Source organism: Strix aluco, chromosome W (assembly GCF_031877795.1).
Source record: "Strix aluco isolate bStrAlu1 chromosome W, bStrAlu1.hap1, whole genome shotgun sequence".
NCBI lineage: Eukaryota > Metazoa > Chordata > Aves > Strigiformes > Strigidae > Strix > Strix aluco.
In genome coordinates, this window is record NC_133970.1 from 36,233,440 (window position 1) to 36,254,243 (window position 20,804).

A 20,804-nucleotide genomic window follows, 5' to 3' on the forward strand; every position below is an offset into this window, starting at 1 on the left:
AAAGAAATATTTTATTTTAACAAATAAGTTGTTGGGTTTTTTATAATGGTGCAATAAATACCAGTTGTAAGTTATAAACATGAATCTCTTTGGTCTCATTTCTTGGATACCTGTTAAGAGATATGCTCCTCTATTCTCATCCTGAACTGTCATCTAGCTGCAGCCCTTAGGCTTGCTCCTTTGTCTACTCTCAACTGATCTCTGGTCTGCAAACAACAGTGGCCTTGAGCTGAGGGTTAATAAAATTGTGTCTTGGTTCCAGTGACAGGCTTTCCTGAATAAAAGAGATCTTTTCTCCGGACAGCAAGAGATCTGACGGGATTAAACCCTCAGGGTGGCGGCCCGGCGCCATTTTGCAGAGGTAGGCCTGGGGCTGTGGGGAGCCCTGCACAGGTGTGTGTCTGCATCCACACTCCCGCACACAGACATGAGGATGTTACCTGGTGCACATGTACGTTTTATTTTCTCATCTCAGGCTCACACGTGGAACCATGCCACTCTGACCAGCCCATCACCCTCAACCTGCCACCACGCGTTTGTCGACAGTCCCTCCAAGCGCCCTTCCCCCCGCGTTCGGCGCAACACCTCCGGGACACTCCCTGGCCGAAATCCTGTCCGGGCTCTCGCGAGATCTGGAGAATTTGCCAGCTCCTGGCATATCCTGTTCTTCCCCTTTCCTGCTGCTGCTCTGAGTGAGGGAATTATAGCGGTTAGGAAGTCGATCTCATCTGGGTCCATCCTGTTCAGGGCGCCTCGGGGAAGTGATGAGGGGGCGAGGGTTCGGTCCGTCTTGCTGGACGCCCTCGGTTTTTGCGGGGCTGGCGCGGGAGAGCTCGGGGATGGCAGAGCTCGCGGTGAGGTGGAAGCAGACCCTAGGGAGAGGCCATGGCTGTGGTGATGACTTTCTTAGGACACCTTTGGATTTAATTGTGAAAAGAAAGTATAATTTCTGAGCAGCTCCTTCCGTTAGCTGTCAGCAGTAAGGTGAGCAACCCAGGTTCTGCATGTCTGTGTTAGAAGCTTAATATAGGGTTTTTTTAATTGCTTGTTTGCAGTTGAGCTCCAAAAATGGCGCGCTATTCTCTGGATCCGGAGAACCCCACAAAATGTGAGTTGTTTTTCGTGAACGTTGCGTCAGACCTTCACCGAAGCCATGGAGGTTTTAATTCCAACAGTTGTTCTTTTTTCTCTGCAGCGTGTAAGTCTCGGGGATCCAACCTGCGAGTGCATTTCAAGGTACGCAGTGTGTGCGTACAGGAAACGCAAATTCATTTGGTTTGGGGTTTTTTGTTTGGTTTGGGGTTTTTTTGTTGTTGATTTTTTTTTTCAAGGAAGTGTCTTTTACTCTCCTGTATCGTTACATAGTTACCTAAGGGTGGTAGCCTAGGTTTATGGCCTGTGTTTGCTATAGCTGCTTGTGATGGTTTTCATGTACAGGATCAAAAATAAGATGGTGCGTCCTAAAGAGCTTCCTGTCCAACATAAATAATAACATACAATAGGAAAACGGTTGCAGTGAATTTAGGAGGAGGAATTGGACTAGTGGTAGATAAGAGATTTATTTCATTTATCTTAGACTGCCTTTTTGGTTGTTTGGAAAGAACATCATGTTCATCTGATCATGCTGCTGGGCAAGAAGTATGGCAGGGGAGGCTTGCGGTATTTGTCATGAGGACATGGGTTCCTCTGGAAAAGGTTTAGGTGCAGGACATGTTCAAGTTAAGCACAAGACCAAAGCTGAGTGGATGCTTTTCTGTTCGGTGTTATATAGTGCAGGTGAAAAGATTTCACTTCTTTTGGTTTGCTCTTTTATTGTGATCAGGTAGCGTTATAGTTACTCTCTGACTTTCACATTTAGTATGGTGTCTTAAGCACTGTGATACCATATCCTTGATTTTTCTTTTTGAGACTTTTCTTTTCTCCCCTTTATAATTCCCTTATAGAGATAATTACATTGCTTGTAGCTTGTTTTCTCATCTCTTCCTTTGTGGTGCCATATTTGACATTTTAGTAGGAATTTATCCTTCGGGCTCCTGCCTTTTTTGATTAGCGGCCAAAGAGGAGCTATGAAAACTGTAAATACTCAAATTTTAATTTTGCTAGTTGGAAAGATCTAGCCATTAGGTAAAAAAACAATAAAGATGTCCCAGAGCTGCAAATTTAGTAATGGAAGTCATACCAAGGGTTAGAAAAGTAGGTAGCAAAAAAAAAAAAAAAAAAACCAAACCAAAACATTGTTAATTATTCTTAATTATATATTTTTTTTTGTGTGTGTGAGTGCTTCTTTTAAACTGAGTTTGTAGCAAAAAGAATAGGATCCAGGAAAGGGAGAGGAGTGCTTTTGCTCGTGTTGTAACTTGGGAAGATGTCTTAAGAGGAACTTTGCTGTGCTTTTTGTTGCTAGAACACGCGTGAGACTGCCCAGGCCGTCAAGGGCATGCACATCTGCAAGGCCACCAAGTACCTGAAGGATGTCACCCTGAAGAAGCAATGTGTTCCCTTCTGTCGCTACAATGGGGGAGTTGGAAGATGCGCCCAGGTGAGGTCTGAGATGAAAATGTGGGAAGGAGGCCTTGGCTGTGGCTTGTTGAGAGAGAAAGATGACGTTGAGACGGTGTGGAGAATAGTCTGTCATGGTTGATGATAATGTTGTATTAAAATGTAAGAGTTACTCTTAATTCCAGTATAGCAAGCATTTAATCTACTTGCAGTGTCAAGTCATTGATCAAATTTAATTATTTTGGTATGCAGTGTTACTAAAAGGGGATGTAATGGCAAGTTAATGGTGTGCAAAGGGCAAGTTGTGTTGCACCAGGACAAAAAGGGAACTCTCTTCTTCTAGGCCAAGCAGTGGGGCTGGACGCAGGGACGCTGGCCCAAGAAAAGCACCGAGTTCTTGCTGCACATGCTCAAAAACGCGGAGAGCAATGCTGAGCTCAAGGTTGGTCACGTATATGTTATGACACCAAGTGCTGGTGTCATGCTGTGTGTCAGTGCTCCTGAACTCAGTGGCTGGACAAGGCCTGAATTGTACAGAGGCTTTGGTGTACTATTTGTTTGAATTGGGCTGCGTACGTTTTCTGGGTTAAAACGTGAATAATAATTTTTCACAGGTAGCTAGCTTGTGCATGGTTATTGACTGTTTAGATTAAGTGTGGTTTAGATCTCTTAAAAAATCTACCAAAAATAAGCAAAATCTGCAGACTCTTGGTCAATTTGTCTTTGTGATATACTCAGTGCTTAATTTGGTAATGTTGATGGCAGTCTTAGGACACCTTTGGAATAACAGTGAAATAATAACTCCTTCCTCCTGAGCCATCAGCATAATTTTAAATCTGTCATGACCTGTACAAGGGTGGTTGGTGTTTTTCTGACTTCAGCTGGTGCTTCCTCGGTAAATACTCAGTTCTGTGATATTGCCAAGTTGATTGAGTGTGGGGGGGTGGTTATTCATGTTTTTGCTGTGGAGATTATTAATTTGAAGAGAAAAACAAGTCACAAGTGTTATCTCAACCCCTTGCCAGGGTCTTGATGTGGATTCTCTGGTTATTGAGCACATCCAGGTCAACAAGGCTCCCAAAATGCGCAGGCGCACCTACAGAGCGCATGGCAGAATCAACCCCTACATGAGCTCCTCCTGTCACATTGAGATGATCCTCACTGAGAAGGAGCATATCGTTCCCAAGCCGGAAGAAGTTGTTGCTCAAAAGAAAAAGGTACTGAGTGTTGTATCTTTACTCCTCTTTAATGTCACTGGCAAGAAAACGGAGTGTTGATGCTCTGTGTTTTTCAGACAAGAGGGGGTGCTGTGATGACTATCTTAGGACACCTTTGGAACACCCATGGAAAAAAAAATAAGAAATTATTTCTGAGCAACCTCAATATTTACTGTAAACACACTGTTGAGAGATTAGGAAAATGGTTTCTATTGCATGGGTGGTTGGTTCTTCCCTCCCCCAGAGCAGCTGCATTATTCCCTGTCCCTGCACGTAAAGCTGTGATATGTTACAGTAAAATTTATGTTGAGTTGACAGCCTGTAAGCAGCATAGTACTTGTGCACAGGTATGGTTAGTGGATCATTTTGTAAATGTGTGAAGAAATTTCTAACAATTCTCAGTACTCCTTTCAAAGGATGACCGTAAACTTACTTGCAAGATGTTTTGGGAAGGTGTTGACTATTGCCATTTTCTCATTTCTGTGTTTGTTTTTCAGATATCCCAGAAGAAGCTGAAGAAGCAAAAGCTCATGACTCGGGAGTGAATCTCTTAGAACAGATGTACATAAATAAAATTTAAAAGTTATGGTTTATTGTGTGTGCTGCTTTGCTCTTTTGAGGCTTTTGCTGTATATCTTGGCTTTCTGCACCACTCAGTGTGTTACACGGGTGATGGGCAGTCAGTGCTGCCCTCACAAACTGTGTTACTTCACCCGGGGGGGATGTTGATGACTTAAGAGTGTTATTCATGTATAAAACAAGATAATCAGAAACAAACAGTCGTGTTTATTTTTCTGCACCTCCAAGGCCCGAGCCTGCAGCAGTTGTACGCACCCCAGGCCCGGTGGGGTTCGCTCCGTCCGTTTTTCCAGGCTGAGGGCCGCCTGGCGGGGGTCGTGGGGGAACCGGGGGAACCCCGGCCCGGGACCGCGACCACCGGGTTCTAACGCGCTTGCGGGGGCGGGGCGTAGGCCATGTGACGCGCACAACGCCTTCTCCCATTAGCAGTGAGGCCGCGTTGTGCGTCAGCTGGAAATGTGGGGGTTGGTTTTGGTGCAGTGGAGGAGGTTGCGTTAGCCGGTAACGGATTGAGGTGAGTGTGGGGTGGGCTCCGGGGCTACTTCCACTCCCGCTTCCCCGAGGGGCTCTGCGTGGTCTGCCAGTCCTCCATCCCGGCCGGGGCCCGGGCATGGCCACCTGGCTGCAGGTGGCCCCGGGGGCTGCCCTCGCCTTGCTGTTTGCTGCCCTTCTTTGTGGCCGGAGTGGTCCGTTAACAGGGAGCGGAGGGGTTGAATCTCGAAGTGTAACGGCTCATGCTGAGGTGCGGAGCTCTTTTTAACGCGTGTTTGAGTGAAAGTTGAACGATTCGGAAACTTTTTTCGCTCCAGCCTTTATCTCCGTACCAAGGTGAGGGGAAATGCCGCTGCTGGTGCTGTTCATCGGTTACTGTAAACCGGCAGGGCTGGCCTGGCTTCCGGGGAATATTCGAGCCTAAACGTCGGCCTGCAGAGAAGCAGAACTGGAACGTATTACATAAATTAACCCTTCTAGACTAGGTCATCCTTAATGAAAAAAACCCTTTTGTCCGCGTAGCCTTTTTTGTTTTCTGTTTCCATAATAGTTGACTAACGACTGAGTTACACGTGGAAAACAAAGACCAAACGTACTTAAATTTGCAATGTCATGCCTGTTCTTTCTGCTGGCCCCAATGTATGGTGGCTTACAGAGAGAAACAAAAGCTTGCATCACAAAGAAATAAGCTTGCTATTAGAATTGGATTATTTGTTCTTTTACTCCTTTTTTTTTTTTTCCTAAAATTAATTGCCTGCTAAGCAGCCAACAGAGTATCACCAAATCACAGAAGAAATTCGTGAACCATATTTCAATGTATTAGGAGTAGTGTTATGCTTCCATTAATTTGCTTTTGCATCTGGTAGGGGTGTGACTTATTTTTTGGTCTGAAATCTTGATGTGAAGTGCCTGCAGAGACAGAAAAACAGCCTGGGGTGTTCCCTTCAGTGACACTCTTTATCTAATGGATAAATCCACTACATCTGGCTGAAAAATTAGTATCTAGGAAGTTCTGGCAGAGAGTACCTGAATTGTCTTTTTGAACAGCTTCAGTGGGGTACCTTATCCATGTTGTCTCAATTTAAGATTCAAACTACATTTGAAGGTGGCCAAAACTACACTTGGAAGTAGTCAACTGGAAACTTGTATTGTGTTGTTCCACAGGGCCTGGGGCTAAAAATCTTTAGGATAGCTTAAAAAAAGAAAAAGAAACTGATCCCACAACAAAGCGTACACACGTGCCTCTTCATTCTCCGTCCTGGAAAGCTTTTGTTTTGCTTCTTAATGTTAAGTATTCAGATGTCAGCAGCCTAGAAAGGAGGACTGTGAAGGGCAGAGCTGTGCTGTGCAGCAGAGTGTATCTAATATATTGCTCATCAGCACTGAGAGGGACAGCTCTAATCCTACTTAACTGCCGCCTCTCCCCGTTGTACCTTTCTGCCCCTGTGCTGTGGTTTTCTGCTTTTTTCATTGCAGACTTCAGGCTGCCGTTTCGGAAGACTTCTTCCTGCTTTTGGGAGAGAGGGAAGGATTAATTTTTCTAATGGTTTGGCCAGTGGTGTGGGATCAAGCAATTCCAAAATCTGTACGGGAGGAAGGAAGTAACCCATATTCTCCTTTTCTCAAATCCTGACTAGGATTCTCTTCCCCTCTCCCACTGACCTGCCCTTCAGTGGTAGCAAGCCATTAGGTGCATTGGAGTCCTGCCATTTAATTTCACCTTAAATAAAAAGGGAATGAGAAAAAAGAAACCTTTTGGACCCTCTGTTGTGATATAGTAAGAACTGGGCTAATATCTGTAGCTCACTTTTTGTGTGGTTTAAACAAAAACTTTTATTTTCTGAATTTGTTTTTCAAAGTTCCAGCTGTTGGACCGCTGAATTAATAGCAAGCTACTCCTTTTTTTTTGTTAAAATGTCAAGAATATTTCCTTTGTTGTTGAGGACTTCGTAACATTGGAACACACAGTGTTTTTGGAACTTTAACAGTTAATCCATAATTAAAGAATTTTTTATGTTTGAATATCAACTGCAATCTTTATTCATTATTTAAGACTCTTTTCTTAGCTCATGGCATACAAACACAGTCATCTTAAGTTGTTGGGTTTTTTCCCTCACCAGCTTTGTCACAGAACAAGAGGAAGCCATGGTGTGCATTCCTTGTATTGTCATTCCGGTTCTTCTCTGGGTCTACAAGAAATTCCTTGAACCGTATATCTATCCCATTATCGCACCTTTTGTTAAGCGTGTATGGCCCGAGAAAGCTGTACAAGAAACAGCAGCCACAAAACAAGGTCAAGGAGGCAGCGCTGGAAATCCATGGGCACCTTCAGCCATGAAAAGAGATCAGGAGGATGAGTCTGAAATTTATAAAGTAAGATTAATGCATTTAGCTAACCAGGGAAACTCCAGATAAAGCACCCAGTAATAGTTCAGGGTGGGCACCACGAAAGAGTAAATAGTTGGGTGTTTTTACAGATGTTTTTGTGGATATTTTCTTACGAAAGGGAGTTACTGGTACTGAGCCAGCTAGAAATAGTTGCTTCAAGACAGCTTCTGGTAGGTCTTGGAAGTATAAGCATTGCACCTGTTTTGTGAAACAGGTTAGTTTTTTGGCTTTTTAATGACTGGCTATTCTTTCAGAGAAGGAAGAAGTTAAATAATTGGTACATCACACCAGATACGTGAAGCAGAATTAAACCCCCACACACTTTTCAGCTAGCTGTGACATTCATAATGGGGGACGATGTTTACTGTGTGTAAATTGTGCATTTATTATTTATCTCTTCTAACAAAATGCAAGGGTTTATATATGTTGTCTCTGCCCTCATTCCCCCCCCCCCCCCCTCCCTCCCTGAAGCAGTAATTATCTATAAATCTAAAGGGATACCACCACTTTGGTTCACACTGCACATTTCTTCATAGATCTTCATTGGCCTTGACTCTAAAAGCCTTTTTCATCACCAACTGTTACTGTTCTGGGTGTAAAGTCCTTTTTTGACATCCCATTAATAATGCTATCTTGTATTTGCAGTTTGAAAGCAATGTTGTTGCAAATGGAGTTGCCACAATGAGATCCACAGAAGTTTATGACAAGAAAATGGATTAAAGGAATTAATTCATAAGGATTTTATTCTCTTGTGTCCAATATGAACTGGTGATATTTCTCTTACTTTGAGACTTTTTTTTCTTTGCACATTTTAGCTGAATAAAACCCCTTATTGCTTACAGGAGAGGGTCTCTCTTGCCACTGAAATGGCAGCTAGCACATTTCTTAATTTAAAATGTTTGAAAACTGAAGTTCTTTATTTTCCTCACTGGAACTACTTTTCATCTGTAATCTATTTGGTGTGATTAGAATTTAGGTTAACATAAATAAATCTAGCTTTTAGCATCTTAGTTTCACTAACTGCTAGTGCAATACTTAAGGCTTTCACCTTAAAAACTATAGCTGTTTTTGATCTTGCTAAAGAACTATGAATTGCTTTGTGACAACATAAACATCATGGTTAAATTATGAAGAGTTTAGATTTTTCATGTCAAATCTGTGGATGAGCTAAATGAGTTATGTGATATGCAAAATTCACTTACTAAAAGCAGAAAGTCTTGATTTGATACTTCTGTTAATAATAGTCCTTGAAACATTCTGCCTTTCTTTCCTGAAGAGGAGCAGCAAGGGCATGATGCAAGACAATTGTTGCTTTATATTCTGTTGCAGTGGTTTAAAATGGTGCAGTTCTGTGTTCAAAAAAAAAAAATCCAACTAAAATCTCTTTAACAGACTTGTGGAATTTGAATTAGAATAAACCAGGATTTTTTTTTAAAATAAGCTGTTTTGTACAATTGTTCTTAGATATTTATAGCTCAGAAGCCTAAAGTGGTAACAAAATCTTTGAAAACCTGTAGATGGGCCCCAGGCAGAAGGAGGTCATAAAACTACTGACTTCATGATAAAGAAAGTGAACTCAGCAAGTCCAGTGTTGCTTCCTCCTGGGAAGATGCATTCTGGTACTGACTTGCATCCCAAAATCACAGTGCAATTGTGAGGTGTTTTAGATGTCCATGTGCTTAGTAAGGAACAGAAGTGATAATTCCTGCTTTGTCCTCTCTGCCAAACCAGAGCGTTCTTTAAAAGATTCAAAACAAAGCCATTTCAGCAATTTTGGATTGCTATTTAGAATTTATCATTTTCCCAAAAGTCCTACCTAAAGTATGCCTAAAAAGGCATACCTTTTTATATATGCAGTCCTTGAACCGTCACCGAGGTCCAGGCTTGTTCTTGTGACCATGTTTTCTCCTACCAGATAATTAATTCTGAAGATTTGCTTGATGCCCACCAAATGCCTCTGGTGAGGTGTATTGTTTCCTACCACTACACAGTTTTGTCAGGTCTTGTGTGAATCAATCTGCAATGTTCACAGCTGGATATCAGGCCCTTGTTTCTACAACCATTACTTCTGTAATGAGCTGAATCAAAGAAAACTCCTTGTAAGACATTGCCTAATACTGTTTGCTCTTGATACAGAGAAATGTCCACTTTCCTTGCAAATTATTTACTTATAACAACATATGATGATTTCTGAACGTTGCCTAAGAATCCTGCTTGCCCAGACTGTTTTGTGGATTCAGTGTAGCTTACCCAGATAGTTTGGGGATTGGCTATGATAAAAAGTAGGTAGCTCTGGGGTATGAATTAAAAAGACAACTCACTGATAGCAGGCTCAAAGCCCTCAATGGGCACTTAGGCAAACTTTGTGAGATATGTCGATCTGATTCGTGCCCATGTGAGTGATAAAATGTAATTCTCATATGTATGGAACTCCTAAAAGCTTTTGTATTTTTTAGGAAATAAGATGTTATGTACATAGTTCTTGTTGTTAAAGGGGAGTTAAAATGGCCTCCACCATCAAACCAGACAGTGTCATGTCTAGACTTGTCTAGACTATGGCTGCAAGTACACCTGTGCTGAGTCATCCTCCGTGCTGAGTCATTCCCCCCTCCATGATGGAAACCCGAGAAAAGCCCGCGAAAATTGTTACAACTTTGCAGACCCCTCAGAGAACACACCCATCCTCATGAATATGTATAAGGACTACATTATAAAAAGACTCGGTTTTGGGGGGGGGGTGTGTGTCTTGGTGGAGCGGAGACTCCCGGCACACCCAGCGCTGTTTGCTTGTCTCTATTCAAACAATAAATTTGGAATTAAGTTTTTAAAATCTTAATGAGTCTGAGCTCATTTATAACAACTTGAACAAAAGGACTCAGAGATGCTATCTAGGGAGGATGATCTTGCCGACTTAGGAAGAAGACACCTGGACTTTGCTTCACAACGCATGCCCTGGAAAGAGCAGACACCGTGAGGAGGACCACGTACTTCTCCCCTTGACCACCAAAGAAATAATTATAATAATCATGCCTATCCCCCGAACTAATTGTAATAACCCAACGTTTCCTATGAATATGTATGCTTTGGTGTAATAAATATTTGGCTACTTGCCAGAGACAGTGTGCAAGCTTTGTGGAGAAATCCCCTTGCACCCTGGAATAAACATACCTGCTTTATAACTCTCTCCGAGTTGTAGTTTGTTTCCGCGTGTCACTCTCCCTTAATGTAATAAATAGGAGCATGTTTGTTCATCAACCTTGGTGTATGAGGAAGTAAAATTACAAAGTCGTTGTCTATTTATTAAACTTTAATCTCACCCTATAAGGCATAGAAGTATCTCATATAGATGTCATTCCATAAGATCTTGCTGTCTGAAATATTGTAAAAATAGAATGTGATACCCTGTGTGCATCCAAAATGATTTGGATCACTATAACCTATATTATAATAATAATAATAATGAATGTTTGAATATATATGGATAAGCTATAAAGTGTGCTGTTTGCTTGGAACGATGTAACTGCTTCTCAGCAACCCCACCTAGAGCTGATAAAAAGCCTGCCAAAAGATGAAATCATGAGACTTTCAAAAGACCCAATAGGAAAAAGCTCGTGCCCTGACAATCCTACGAGAGCCTATCTGGATGAAGAAACCACAAGGCGCACAAACGCAGAACACACTCCTCAGAGAGACAAAGACACTGGAAGATGGAAGATATAAAAGGGAAAGCTTTCAGGAAGTAGGCGCGCGCCGTTGGTGGAGTTACATTCCGCGGCCGCCCAGCGCTGTTTTGCTTGATTGCCACTTGCTAAATAAATAATTAAAATTTGATTGGCTCTGACTCCCATATTGGGCAATTTGGGAATTAATCTATAACACTTAATGAGCTAGTCTATTAGGAAGTGAATTCAGTATTGCTGTTTGATCAGCTTTTGCATCATCCTTGCAACATAATCCTCCCTCTGATCAGTGTGTCACAGATATAGCTTCCTCCTAGACCCCTTTGTGATATTAAAACCTGGGTTTATTATTCTGAGTATACATACATGGCATAATTCACACAATAAAATATAACAATACTAACTGTGCACTCCTATAACTTCTCACAGATGTTTTTGTGTGGATTGTGTAGTAGAAAAGACAGGGATTAGAAACAGGAATATGTGTTCTTGCACCGTAAGCATTGCTGAAAAGATTGTCCCTTCCCCTGTTCTTCCTGTCCCAGGGCAGGTAACCTTAGCCACTGTTTTAAAATGTCGCACATCTAACAGGCCAAAGTTTTGGAGTAATATATTTACCTATAACAGCTGTGAACATGGTAAATAGTAGAGCAAGAGCTGTACTGGGGCTCCTTTAATTTGTAAATGTATGCAGTCAATTTATAAAGTGTACATAATTATTTTGAGTTATTTAGGATATTATACAAAGAAGTGCATTGGACAGTAACATGGAAAATAAACTGTATAGTAAATTAGGCTGCAGGCTGAACTGGGCTTCTAGCTGCGTGCCAGCACCGCATTTAAACACCAGGCCTACTGAAAAGACTAAAAAGCAAAATAGGCAGATAATGCAAGTAAAATTACACCATTTGTGCTTTCTGGAATGGTGTTTCAGTACTTTTATTAGCTGCAGTTAAACACTAATGTGACTAATCTTTAGTACAAAACTTTCCTAAATGAGGCACTTCACTGGAAGTCCTGACAGGAGTTTTGTGTTGCAAATTTTTCCAAGAACAGGTCAGTAATCCTTTTTTGTTGTGAGCAGTTAAGCAAAAAATAAGTGAAAAAACAGGTGAAGGAAATGAACTGCCTCAGCTTGGGCAGGGGTGCAGGAGATCATCTGCTGGGATGCAAAGAAGTGCACAAACCCTTGTTTAAGAAAAATAAATAGAAATTAAGGAAATCCTCACATGAGAGAACAATATATATCAAGTAAATTTAATTTAACTGAGAAAATTTCCGTATGTTTGTTACTCACTAAAAGCAAGATTTACAAAAGGGCTTAGGCACCTAATGATGGCAGGTGGACATTTACCAGAATTTACTAGACCAAGTAGCAACTTCATTTACGCTGAAGACATTTAGAAAATAAAAGAGTAGGTATCTTTAGGGACCAAAGTACTTCTGCAAATCTAGTCCTAAGATCTTCAGTATTAAAGGTGTCTGGGTTTACTTAAATACTATTGAGGAAGAATCAAGAAATCAACCAATATTTGAAAAAATATTCAACTAATTTGAAATATTTTTTCTTTCTGGGAAGGTCTAAATGTGACATGCTACCTTCCATGTGTTGGTTTACATAGGTAGCTGGGTGCCAAGGACTTAAAACTTAATTGAAATACACCTTTAAAATACTGCAAGTATGTGCAAAAAATTCTTAAATAAAAGTTCAGAAGGTTTTATGTTGCTGATTATTTTGATGGGCCTGATTCTGCAAGAAAAGGAAATTCTGGCAGGTTAAATTGAGCATGATCAGCCTCTAAGGATGTCTAAACTGACAATGAATTCTGTGCAAAATGATCTTTATTCAGATGTGTTCATATAGAACACAGTTAAATTCTATCCGCAAAGCTGATCTAATGACAGTAATACAATATGCTGTTATTACCCAAATGTAGTAATCATGCTCCAGTGTTCTGGGAGCTGTTGGGCATGCTGCTAAGGTTCAATCCTTGGAGTCATTCCTTCTTGATTTCTAGACAATGCATAACATTATTGCTGAAAGAACAGTCTTTCAGAGGCTGCAGGTAAAGGAAATGAAGAGAAATTGAATTTACACTTAGATTAACTATATCTGCCTTCAATGAGAAATAATTCTGTTTCATTAAACTGCCTAAGATATGAAAGAAGGGATTATCTTCCTTGTGCAGTTCTCTGATTGTTAGAACATGCTCACTGAACCAAATCATATTTTGGGTTTTGCAGACTGTCGGTTTTGCTTTTCAGTGAACCTGACTACAGTAGTTTAATTGAAATGGTCTAGGAGACCATGTTTGCCACAGTGATTCTCTTGCTTTAGAAATGTTTTTAGATCATAGTGCTGTATCTTTCTTTCATTGTATTTGAAACAAATTATTTGAAATGTTGTGAATAGATGTATTTATGCATAGATAGATGTAGCAATACTTGTATTTTGTGTGAGGATTGTTTTTCAACTCCTTTTTTGTGCACATAGTCCTATGTCTTTTATAGCCACTCCAACTGTTGACTGTGCACCATTTTTATTGCCGTAGTGGTCTGATCAAGCGCCGTATGAACATGAGGCCAAACCCTATGCCAAGATTTTTGCTTTTACATGTCAATGTACATGAAGTGGTTACACCCCACCTTTCACTTGTGCTGTCTGCATACATGCTGTTTGCTTGCGCAGCTGGGTTACAGGTACGTGTAAGAGCTGGGCTGCACATTTAGTGTCGTGCACCGTGATAATGGGATTATGCTCAGGACTTATTGGGAAGGGTTTCCCTTTCAAAAGAACCATCAGTCACTTATAGAACCAGATACCAATGACACAAAAACCACCTCAGATATGGAGAGGTTACCAGAGGTAGAAGCAATGATTTAAAGCTGCGTGACAGCAGGGCTGTGCCTGGGAAATCCTCCCTTCCTCTGGCTCTTGGTCCTACTTGCTCGAGTTACCTCATGTCCCACTGCCTGAAAACACAGCCTGCAGCAGATAGGAGGCCGAGCCAGTCAGTCTGTGCCCTCGACCACCCTGCGGGTTATTGAGAGAAGCCTCTTGCCACAGGACATGCTCAACCGGAGGATGCCCACCAGCCCGTAGAAGCCTGTTGCCCTCAGAGGCGGCGGCTGGGCTTCCTCGCCCCGGACTATACTTGCCGGTGAGCCCCTCCTCATCCCTGGCCGGCCTGTGCGTATGCGCGGCCCGGTGGTGCCAGCGACGGTGAGTGCGCACACCCGCGGCGGAGAGGAATGGGCTAGGCCGGGTGGCCCCGCGGCAGGGGCATGGCTGTCAGGACCTGCGGGAGTCGTCTGGGTTGGCGGGCTGTGGTTGCTGTGGGTTGTGGTATTGGCCGCCTCCTGTCGTGCAGCGTTGTGGCACAGGCGGACGGGTAAACGGGTCTTTGGCGGTACATCAGACTCGCCCTGTTGCTGGGATCTGGCGAGGTGGCTGAGGGGCACAGGCAATGGCCACTAACAGGTGGATGCCAGTGGCTCTGTCCTGTCCTCCTTCAGTGCTGGCTGCGAAAGGGGAGGGAGCGCAGGGGCCTGCTGCACGCCTCTAAACATCTCTGTTGTCCCCCTTGTCCTGACGCCCACTGTAACTCGGCCCCATATCGTGATAGTGATATAGAGAAATGATTACTTGTTTTGAGACTTATTTACTTACTTATAGCAACTTATAGTATTTCTGAATATTGCTAAGAACCCTGCTTGCCCAGACTGTTCTGTGGAATTTTACCAAGGACTACTGTGTCCATCAAAACAAAGCAGTTTACTGTGAAAATCTACCAAGAACTGCAGTGTTCAGCAAAATACCATGTTTTTGTCCTTGGGAAACAGATGTGCTCTAACTAGTTGGGTCTCGGTAATGAGTAAAGATAGCCATATACGGATGGTAGAAGTTTCATTGCTTCCCTTAAATAAGATAGGATGAGTAAACCGGCTGAAAACACTCTTGTTATTCAAGAAATTGGCCAAGAGAATCTGCGCATGCTCCGGGGAAAAAACAAGGTGAGAAAGACTGTGAGCCTTCCTCCCAAAGACCCCCAGAGACGCCCCCCAGGAGGCAATGCGCAGGTGCAAAGAGAACATAAACTGCTGACACCAGCCTCTAGAACTAACCCAGCCTCACTCATGCATATGTATGTTTGTGTTATGTAATCCAATGGATATGTATATCCACACTCTATAAGTTTCTGGTAAAATGTGCTGTTGGTGTGCAAGCTTTGTGGAGAAATCCCCTTGCACCCCGGCCGGAGTAAACATACCTGCTTTATAACTCTGTTTCGAGTTGTAGAGTCTGTTTCTGCAAGTCAGTTGGCACCCCAGATGGGACCCTCTCTGTCCAGCTGCAGGACCGGCTGAGAGGGGGACGTTCTAAGCGCGCCCCGAGGTTTCTTTCTCGGAGAACCTCCCTCGCTCTCCCGATCTCGGCAGGGACAGACAAGGACCATCTATCGGCAGATCAGGTATGTTGGAGAAAGGGGAGACCTGTAAGTCGTGAGGAGACGTCCTACACAAGGTAAAGAGCCTTTGTGCTCGTCCTGTCCCTGGGGTTGGGGCGCGAGTCCCCAAGTAGAGTGGTAGTGGGCCCGTGGGTTGCAGGGTGGTTTCGACACTCTGACCACATTGGGATCCTGGGTCGACCTGGGTACTCCTAGTACGGTGATACAGGAGTGGTGTGAGTTGTGTGAGTGGAGTGGCATTGCTGTGTTACTATCAAATGTAAAATCTGGTACCATTTATAATAATTTAGTCGATATCAATCAGGTGTTGGATCTGTGGTAAATGATAAACGGCAAACGGCTCATGGTATATGATTTATGCTTTTGGCTTTGATTTATGACTTTTATGATTTAGCAATTGTTGTAATTGGTGTTTTGATGCTTGTAGTATTTGTCATTTGATGTTGTGTGAGTAATAAGTGTAAGGGCCCCTTTGTGTGGGTGTGTGACTGTTCTGCGGGTGTGAGGCGCAGCCCAGCTGCAGCTGCGGAGTGCGGAGTTCTCTGACCCGCAGTCCCGTTATCCCGCGAGGGAAGCGGCCGCAGAGGAACGAAGCGCAGGGCAGACTCTGTACCAGTGGGGGGGTAGTGCAGGACGAGGGAACATTCCTTAGTACAGAGCGCCCTAGTGCCCGCCCGCTGGGTCATCGGTGCTGCCTGTTTGTTCGGGCTCAGTGTTTGAAGTGTCATAGGTGAAATATCTCCTCTAGCAGAGGCAGTAATTCTGTGTTAATTGTTGTCTTGAATTTAGGTGCGTACTCTGTGGGGAGAGTGCACCCTTATACCATCTGCCTGAGGGCGATATTGTCAGCTTACTTGGGTAGCGTTTTAAGGTAAAGTAGACAAGATGGGAAGCGGCCAGAGTGGGGGAATAGTCAAAAAGAGTCCCCTGGGCTGTATTTTAAAACGCTGGAAGAAGATAGGGGGACCTCCAGGCGCAAGTGTGAATAAAAAGACACTAATCAAATATTGCAATCAGTGGTGGCCCCTATATAAATTGGATGAGGGGGAAAATGGCCCCTTAATGGGTCCTTGAATTATAACACCCTGCTACAAGTGATGCTGTTTTAAGAGGGATGAAGTCTCCTATGCAGACATGTTTTTCACCCTCCGAGACCATCCTGAATATCAAACAGACTGTGGCCTGGCACCCCCATGAGATCCACTAGTGCTGGCACCGGAAAAAGAAAATAAGCAGGAAGGGAAAGAGAAAGGGGCCGAAATAAAGGATTTACCAGAATACTATAAACCACTGGTAGGAAGCTGACAGGAGGAGAGTGAAAGTTTGGAGGAGCCAGAGCCAGGCTCCCCACCTCACAGCCCCGTATCCTCTCACCCTCGGAGACCGGAGAAGCGAGCGGTGGTGCCGGCTCCTCTGAGAGAGGCCGTAGGGCCGGATGGGGGGGCCCTGTCAGAATAAAAGTCCCGTTCACTTCCTTTCATCTTGCAACTTGGAAAAGTGCAGCGAAGGGATATCGAAGCGACTCTGTTGGGGTGACCAAGCACTTTCAGTTTCTAATAAAACACCCGCGCTGGGACCCCAACAGAGGAGCCCATATGAGATTGCTAAATGCACATAGAGATTGGATTGTAAGGGGCATGGAGCGGGCTATACCGAAAGCAATTAACTGTGCGGCCCTATACGCAGGGACCTAAAGATACTCCATCAGAATTCCTGGAGAAGCTGCGGGATACCGTGAGGTGACACACCCTTAGATCCAGGATCAGAGGTGGGAATACAACAGTTAGTGTCATTATTAGCACATGACATTCGAAAGAAGTTGCAGAAGCTGAAACTGCCAGAGAGTAGGAATTTGGAGACCTTGTTGGACAGATCATAGAGAGCATATAGCAATAAGAGAGGAGGAGATCTGCATCCTGTTGTAGCAAACCCACATACACTATTGATCAAATTAGTACCTGAATTATCTTGGTTTACCGTGTTGGACCTAAAAGATGCCTTCTTTTGCTTGCCTTTGAGCTCTGAAAGTCAGTTACTGTTTGCATTTGAATGAGAAAACCCCGAGTCCGGAAGGAAGATACAATTAACATGGACTGTGCTACCCCAGGGGTTTAAAAATAGCCCCACTCTTTTTGGAAACCAACTAGCTAAAGATCTGGAGCAATGGGAGTGGCTGCATAGAATCAGGGAAATTCTGCAGTATGTAGAGGATTTATTAATAGCCACAGAGACTAAAGAAATGTGCATCACATGGACTATTAGTTTATTAAATTTTTGGGACTTAATGGCTATCGAGTCTCTCCACAGAAAGCTCCAGTAGCTCAGCAGCAAGTAACCTACCTGGGATATGAGGTCACAGCTGGCCAACGGACCCTAGGGACTGCAAGGAAGGAGGCCATCTGTCAGACCCCTCGGCCACAGACAGCTCAAGAGCTCTGCGCGTTCCTAGGAATGACGGACGGTGTCGCCTGTGGATATATAACTATGGACTCATGGTAAAACCCCTTTATGAACTATTAAAGTCAAATCCAAAACCCCTCACTTGGAATGGAGAGGCGGACAGAGCATTCCATCAGCTGAAAAGAAAGCTGGTGGATGCCCCTGCTTTGGGTTTACAAGACATCACTAAGCCTTTCTGGTTATCCTCCCACGAGAAACAGGGAACAGCCCTAGGGGTCCTGGCCCAAAATTTGGGACCAGATAGAAGGGCAGTGGCATACTTCTCTAAACAACTCGATGAAGTAAGCAAGGGATGGCCTAGCTGCCTGAGGGCAGGAGCAGCAGTAGTTTTAAATATCGAGGAAGCACAAAAATTCACATTGGGCCAGAAAATCACAGTACTAGTATCCCACACAGTGTCTGCAGCACTCAACATGAAGGGAGGACACTGGCTTTCACCTCAAAGGTACCTGAAATACCAAGCCCTCCTAGTGGAACAGGATGATATAGAAATAGAGGTTACTAATATTGTCAACCCAGCTTCTTTTCTCAGTGGAACCACAGGAGAACCTGTGACACACGACTGCCTGGAAATGATTGAAGCAGTTTATTCCAGCCGGCCAGACCTCAAGGAGGAACCATTAGAGGAAGCTGATGGATCCTGGTATACGGACGGGAGCAGTTTTGTTTGACAAGGTATCCGCAAGGCAGGATACACGGTGACCACCGAAGATCAGGTAATAGAATCTAAAGCTCTTCCTCCAAATACCTCAGCACAAAAGGCAGAAATAATAGCTTTAACTCGGGCACTAGAAGTGGCCAAGGGTATAAAAATTAATATATGAACGGACTCTAAATACGCTTTCAAAGTGGTCCATGCTCATGGGGCAGTATGGAAAGAAAGAGGACTCCTGTCTGCACAGGGAAAACATATAAAGCATGCCAAAGAAATTCTCAAACTCCTGGAAGCAGTGCAACTACCTGAAAAGGTGGCTATAATGCATTGTAAGGCTCACCAAAGAGGAAGTTCCACCCATGAACTTGGCAACACTATGGCAGATCGTGAGGCCAAAGGAGTGGCTAAAGAAGGTAAAGTAGAAGTGCAGTCTTTGGTTCCAGACAGTAAAATACAAATTGATTTTTCTGAACTCCCAAGAAAAGGGGTGTTTCAGTACCTTTTGGTCTTGACAGATACCTTTTCCAGGTGGCCAGAAGCACTCCCTTGCTGAACTAAAAAGGCCAGAGAAGTAACTAAGGTATTGTTACAAGAAATAATACCCAGGTTTGGGGTTCCAGCAACAATATCCTCAGATCGGGGATCACATTTTGTGGCAAAAATTGTCCAACAGGTTAGTAAACTTTTAGGAATAGACTGGCAATTACATAATTACATACCCCATATAATCCACAAGCCAGTGGTCAAGTAGAAAAAATGAATCATTTAATTAAACAACAAATAGTAAAACCAGGCCAGGAAGCTGGATTGTCCTGGCCCCAAGCATTGCCCTTAGGCCTTCTAAGAATCAGAACCAAACCCAGAACTAAGGAGGGATTAAGTCCTTTGGAAATAGTATATGGGAGACCATATATGATACAGGCAGGAATATCAACCCAGGTTGGAGATGAAATACTAACAGATTATGTTATAAGTCTACAAAAGCAGCTGCGAGAAATAGAGAAATTGGTCCTGGGGACCAGACCTCAAGGTCTGGACGGGCCTGTACACAACATTAAACTGGGTGATTATGTATATATCAGATCTTTTTCAGATTCACCTCTGGAACCAAAATGGGAAGGTCCATTTCAGGTGTTATTAACTTCCCAAACAGCAATCAAGATTAAGGAACAGACATCGTGGATACACCACACTAGAGTGAAGAAGGCCTCTAAGCCAAAATGGGAATTGACACCTGTGGGACTGATAAAGCTTCGCATCCAAAAATGGTGATATGGGTATGGGTGCTTATAACTTGGCTGAACTGTAATTTAACAAGTGCTTGGGAATGGCCTTGGACAGATGCTTATTTTGGACATACAGGCATTATGGGAAAGAATCTATTGGGGATGAATTTAGCAACCGTTCTAATATATGACAACATGACATTTGTCTGGACACTGAACAAAACGTCTGCCAATTCGAGATTCACCCTAATGAAACCCCAGAGACTATTATCATTTACATGGGGGTGGGATGTGTTTGTTTAAGAACCCTGTGTGACTTTGTACAAGTAGATGACCTTATAATAGATACAAGTAATCATTCGAACATCTGTATCTGCAATTTCATTAGTCTTACAGGGTGTGATTTCAATTATACTGCTCCTGTCACAACTTATCAATCGTTACGATCTAATTATAAGTTAATTCAAGATTGGCAGCCCACGCCTATTGGAATGGATCTGACCCTAGTAAGAAAACTTTTGCATCATGAAAATTTAAAAAGATTGATGAAACAGGTCCAAGAAAGTGGACAAAAGACTTTAATTACTGTCCAGCATGATACAGAGAGAATACACCAAATCATGGAACGAGTGAAATCAGATGGAGAACACTATTGGTGGGATGTGTTTACAGGCTATTCCCCATCAGCTACCAAAATCTTAAATATACTGACTCATCCAATATTGATATTACTAATAATCACGACCATGTTAACAACAGTAAACCTTATCTTTTGGTGTGAATTGAATTACCTAACACCAGCCTCTAGAACTAACCCAGCCTCACTCATGCATATGTATGTTTGTGTTATGTAATCCAATGGATATGTATATCCACACTCTATCAGTTTTTGGTAAAATGTGCTGTTGGTGTGCAAGCTTTGTGGAGAAATCCCCTTGCACCCCGGCCGGAGTAAACATACCTGCTTTATAACTCTATTCGAGTTGTAGAGTCTGTTTTCCGCAAGTCAATAGGGGGCTGCTTTTGTGCTGTAACTCTCAGCATTGTCACTGTGGAGAGTTCCCGGGGCCACTGGCTCTGCCGGGTGTCCGCTCCCAGGGCACTGGCATCCGCTGTGTGTGTTCCGTTCCTCCCCCTTG

At 43.2% G+C, this 20,804-nt stretch overlaps 2 protein-coding genes and 3 non-coding genes across 6 annotated transcripts; all 5 read left to right on the top strand.

The window, feature by feature from the left end:
• Positions 1-889: 889 nt before the first annotated feature.
• Positions 890-958, top strand: LOC141917872 (small nucleolar RNA SNORD58). The gene has a single exon (XR_012621490.1). It is a non-coding gene; the product is annotated as a small nucleolar RNA SNORD58 (small nucleolar RNA).
• Positions 959-999: 41 nt separating this feature from the next.
• LOC141917627 (large ribosomal subunit protein uL22-like) lies at positions 1,000-4,309 on the top strand. Its single transcript, XM_074810958.1, has 6 exons — positions 1,000-1,108; positions 1,196-1,236; positions 2,405-2,539; positions 2,843-2,941; positions 3,525-3,716; positions 4,214-4,309. The coding sequence occupies exons 1-6, from the start codon at positions 1,069-1,071 to the stop codon at positions 4,259-4,261; spliced, it is 555 nt and encodes a 184-aa protein (XP_074667059.1). The 5' UTR covers positions 1,000-1,068; the 3' UTR covers positions 4,262-4,309.
• On the top strand, positions 3,247-3,319 carry LOC141917874 (small nucleolar RNA SNORD58). The gene has a single exon (XR_012621492.1). It is a non-coding gene; the product is annotated as a small nucleolar RNA SNORD58 (small nucleolar RNA).
• Positions 3,804-3,877, top strand: LOC141917873 (small nucleolar RNA SNORD58). Its single transcript, XR_012621491.1, has one exon. It is a non-coding gene; the product is annotated as a small nucleolar RNA SNORD58 (small nucleolar RNA).
• Positions 4,310-4,702: 393 nt separating the features above from the next.
• LOC141917739 (UPF0729 protein C18orf32 homolog) lies at positions 4,703-10,011 on the top strand. Of its 2 annotated transcripts, XM_074811158.1 has the most exons (4): positions 4,764-4,809; positions 6,264-6,477; positions 6,908-7,160; positions 7,821-10,011. In XM_074811158.1, the coding sequence occupies exons 3-4, from the start codon at positions 6,933-6,935 to the stop codon at positions 7,893-7,895; spliced, it is 303 nt and encodes a 100-aa protein (XP_074667259.1). In that variant the 5' UTR covers positions 4,764-4,809; positions 6,264-6,477; positions 6,908-6,932; the 3' UTR covers positions 7,896-10,011. The 2 variants fall into 2 exon arrangements, with proteins under 2 accessions (XP_074667258.1, XP_074667259.1); XM_074811157.1 differs by lacking the exon at positions 6,264-6,477 and having other exon boundaries at positions 4,703-4,809.
• Positions 10,012-20,804: the final 10,793 nt, after the last annotated feature.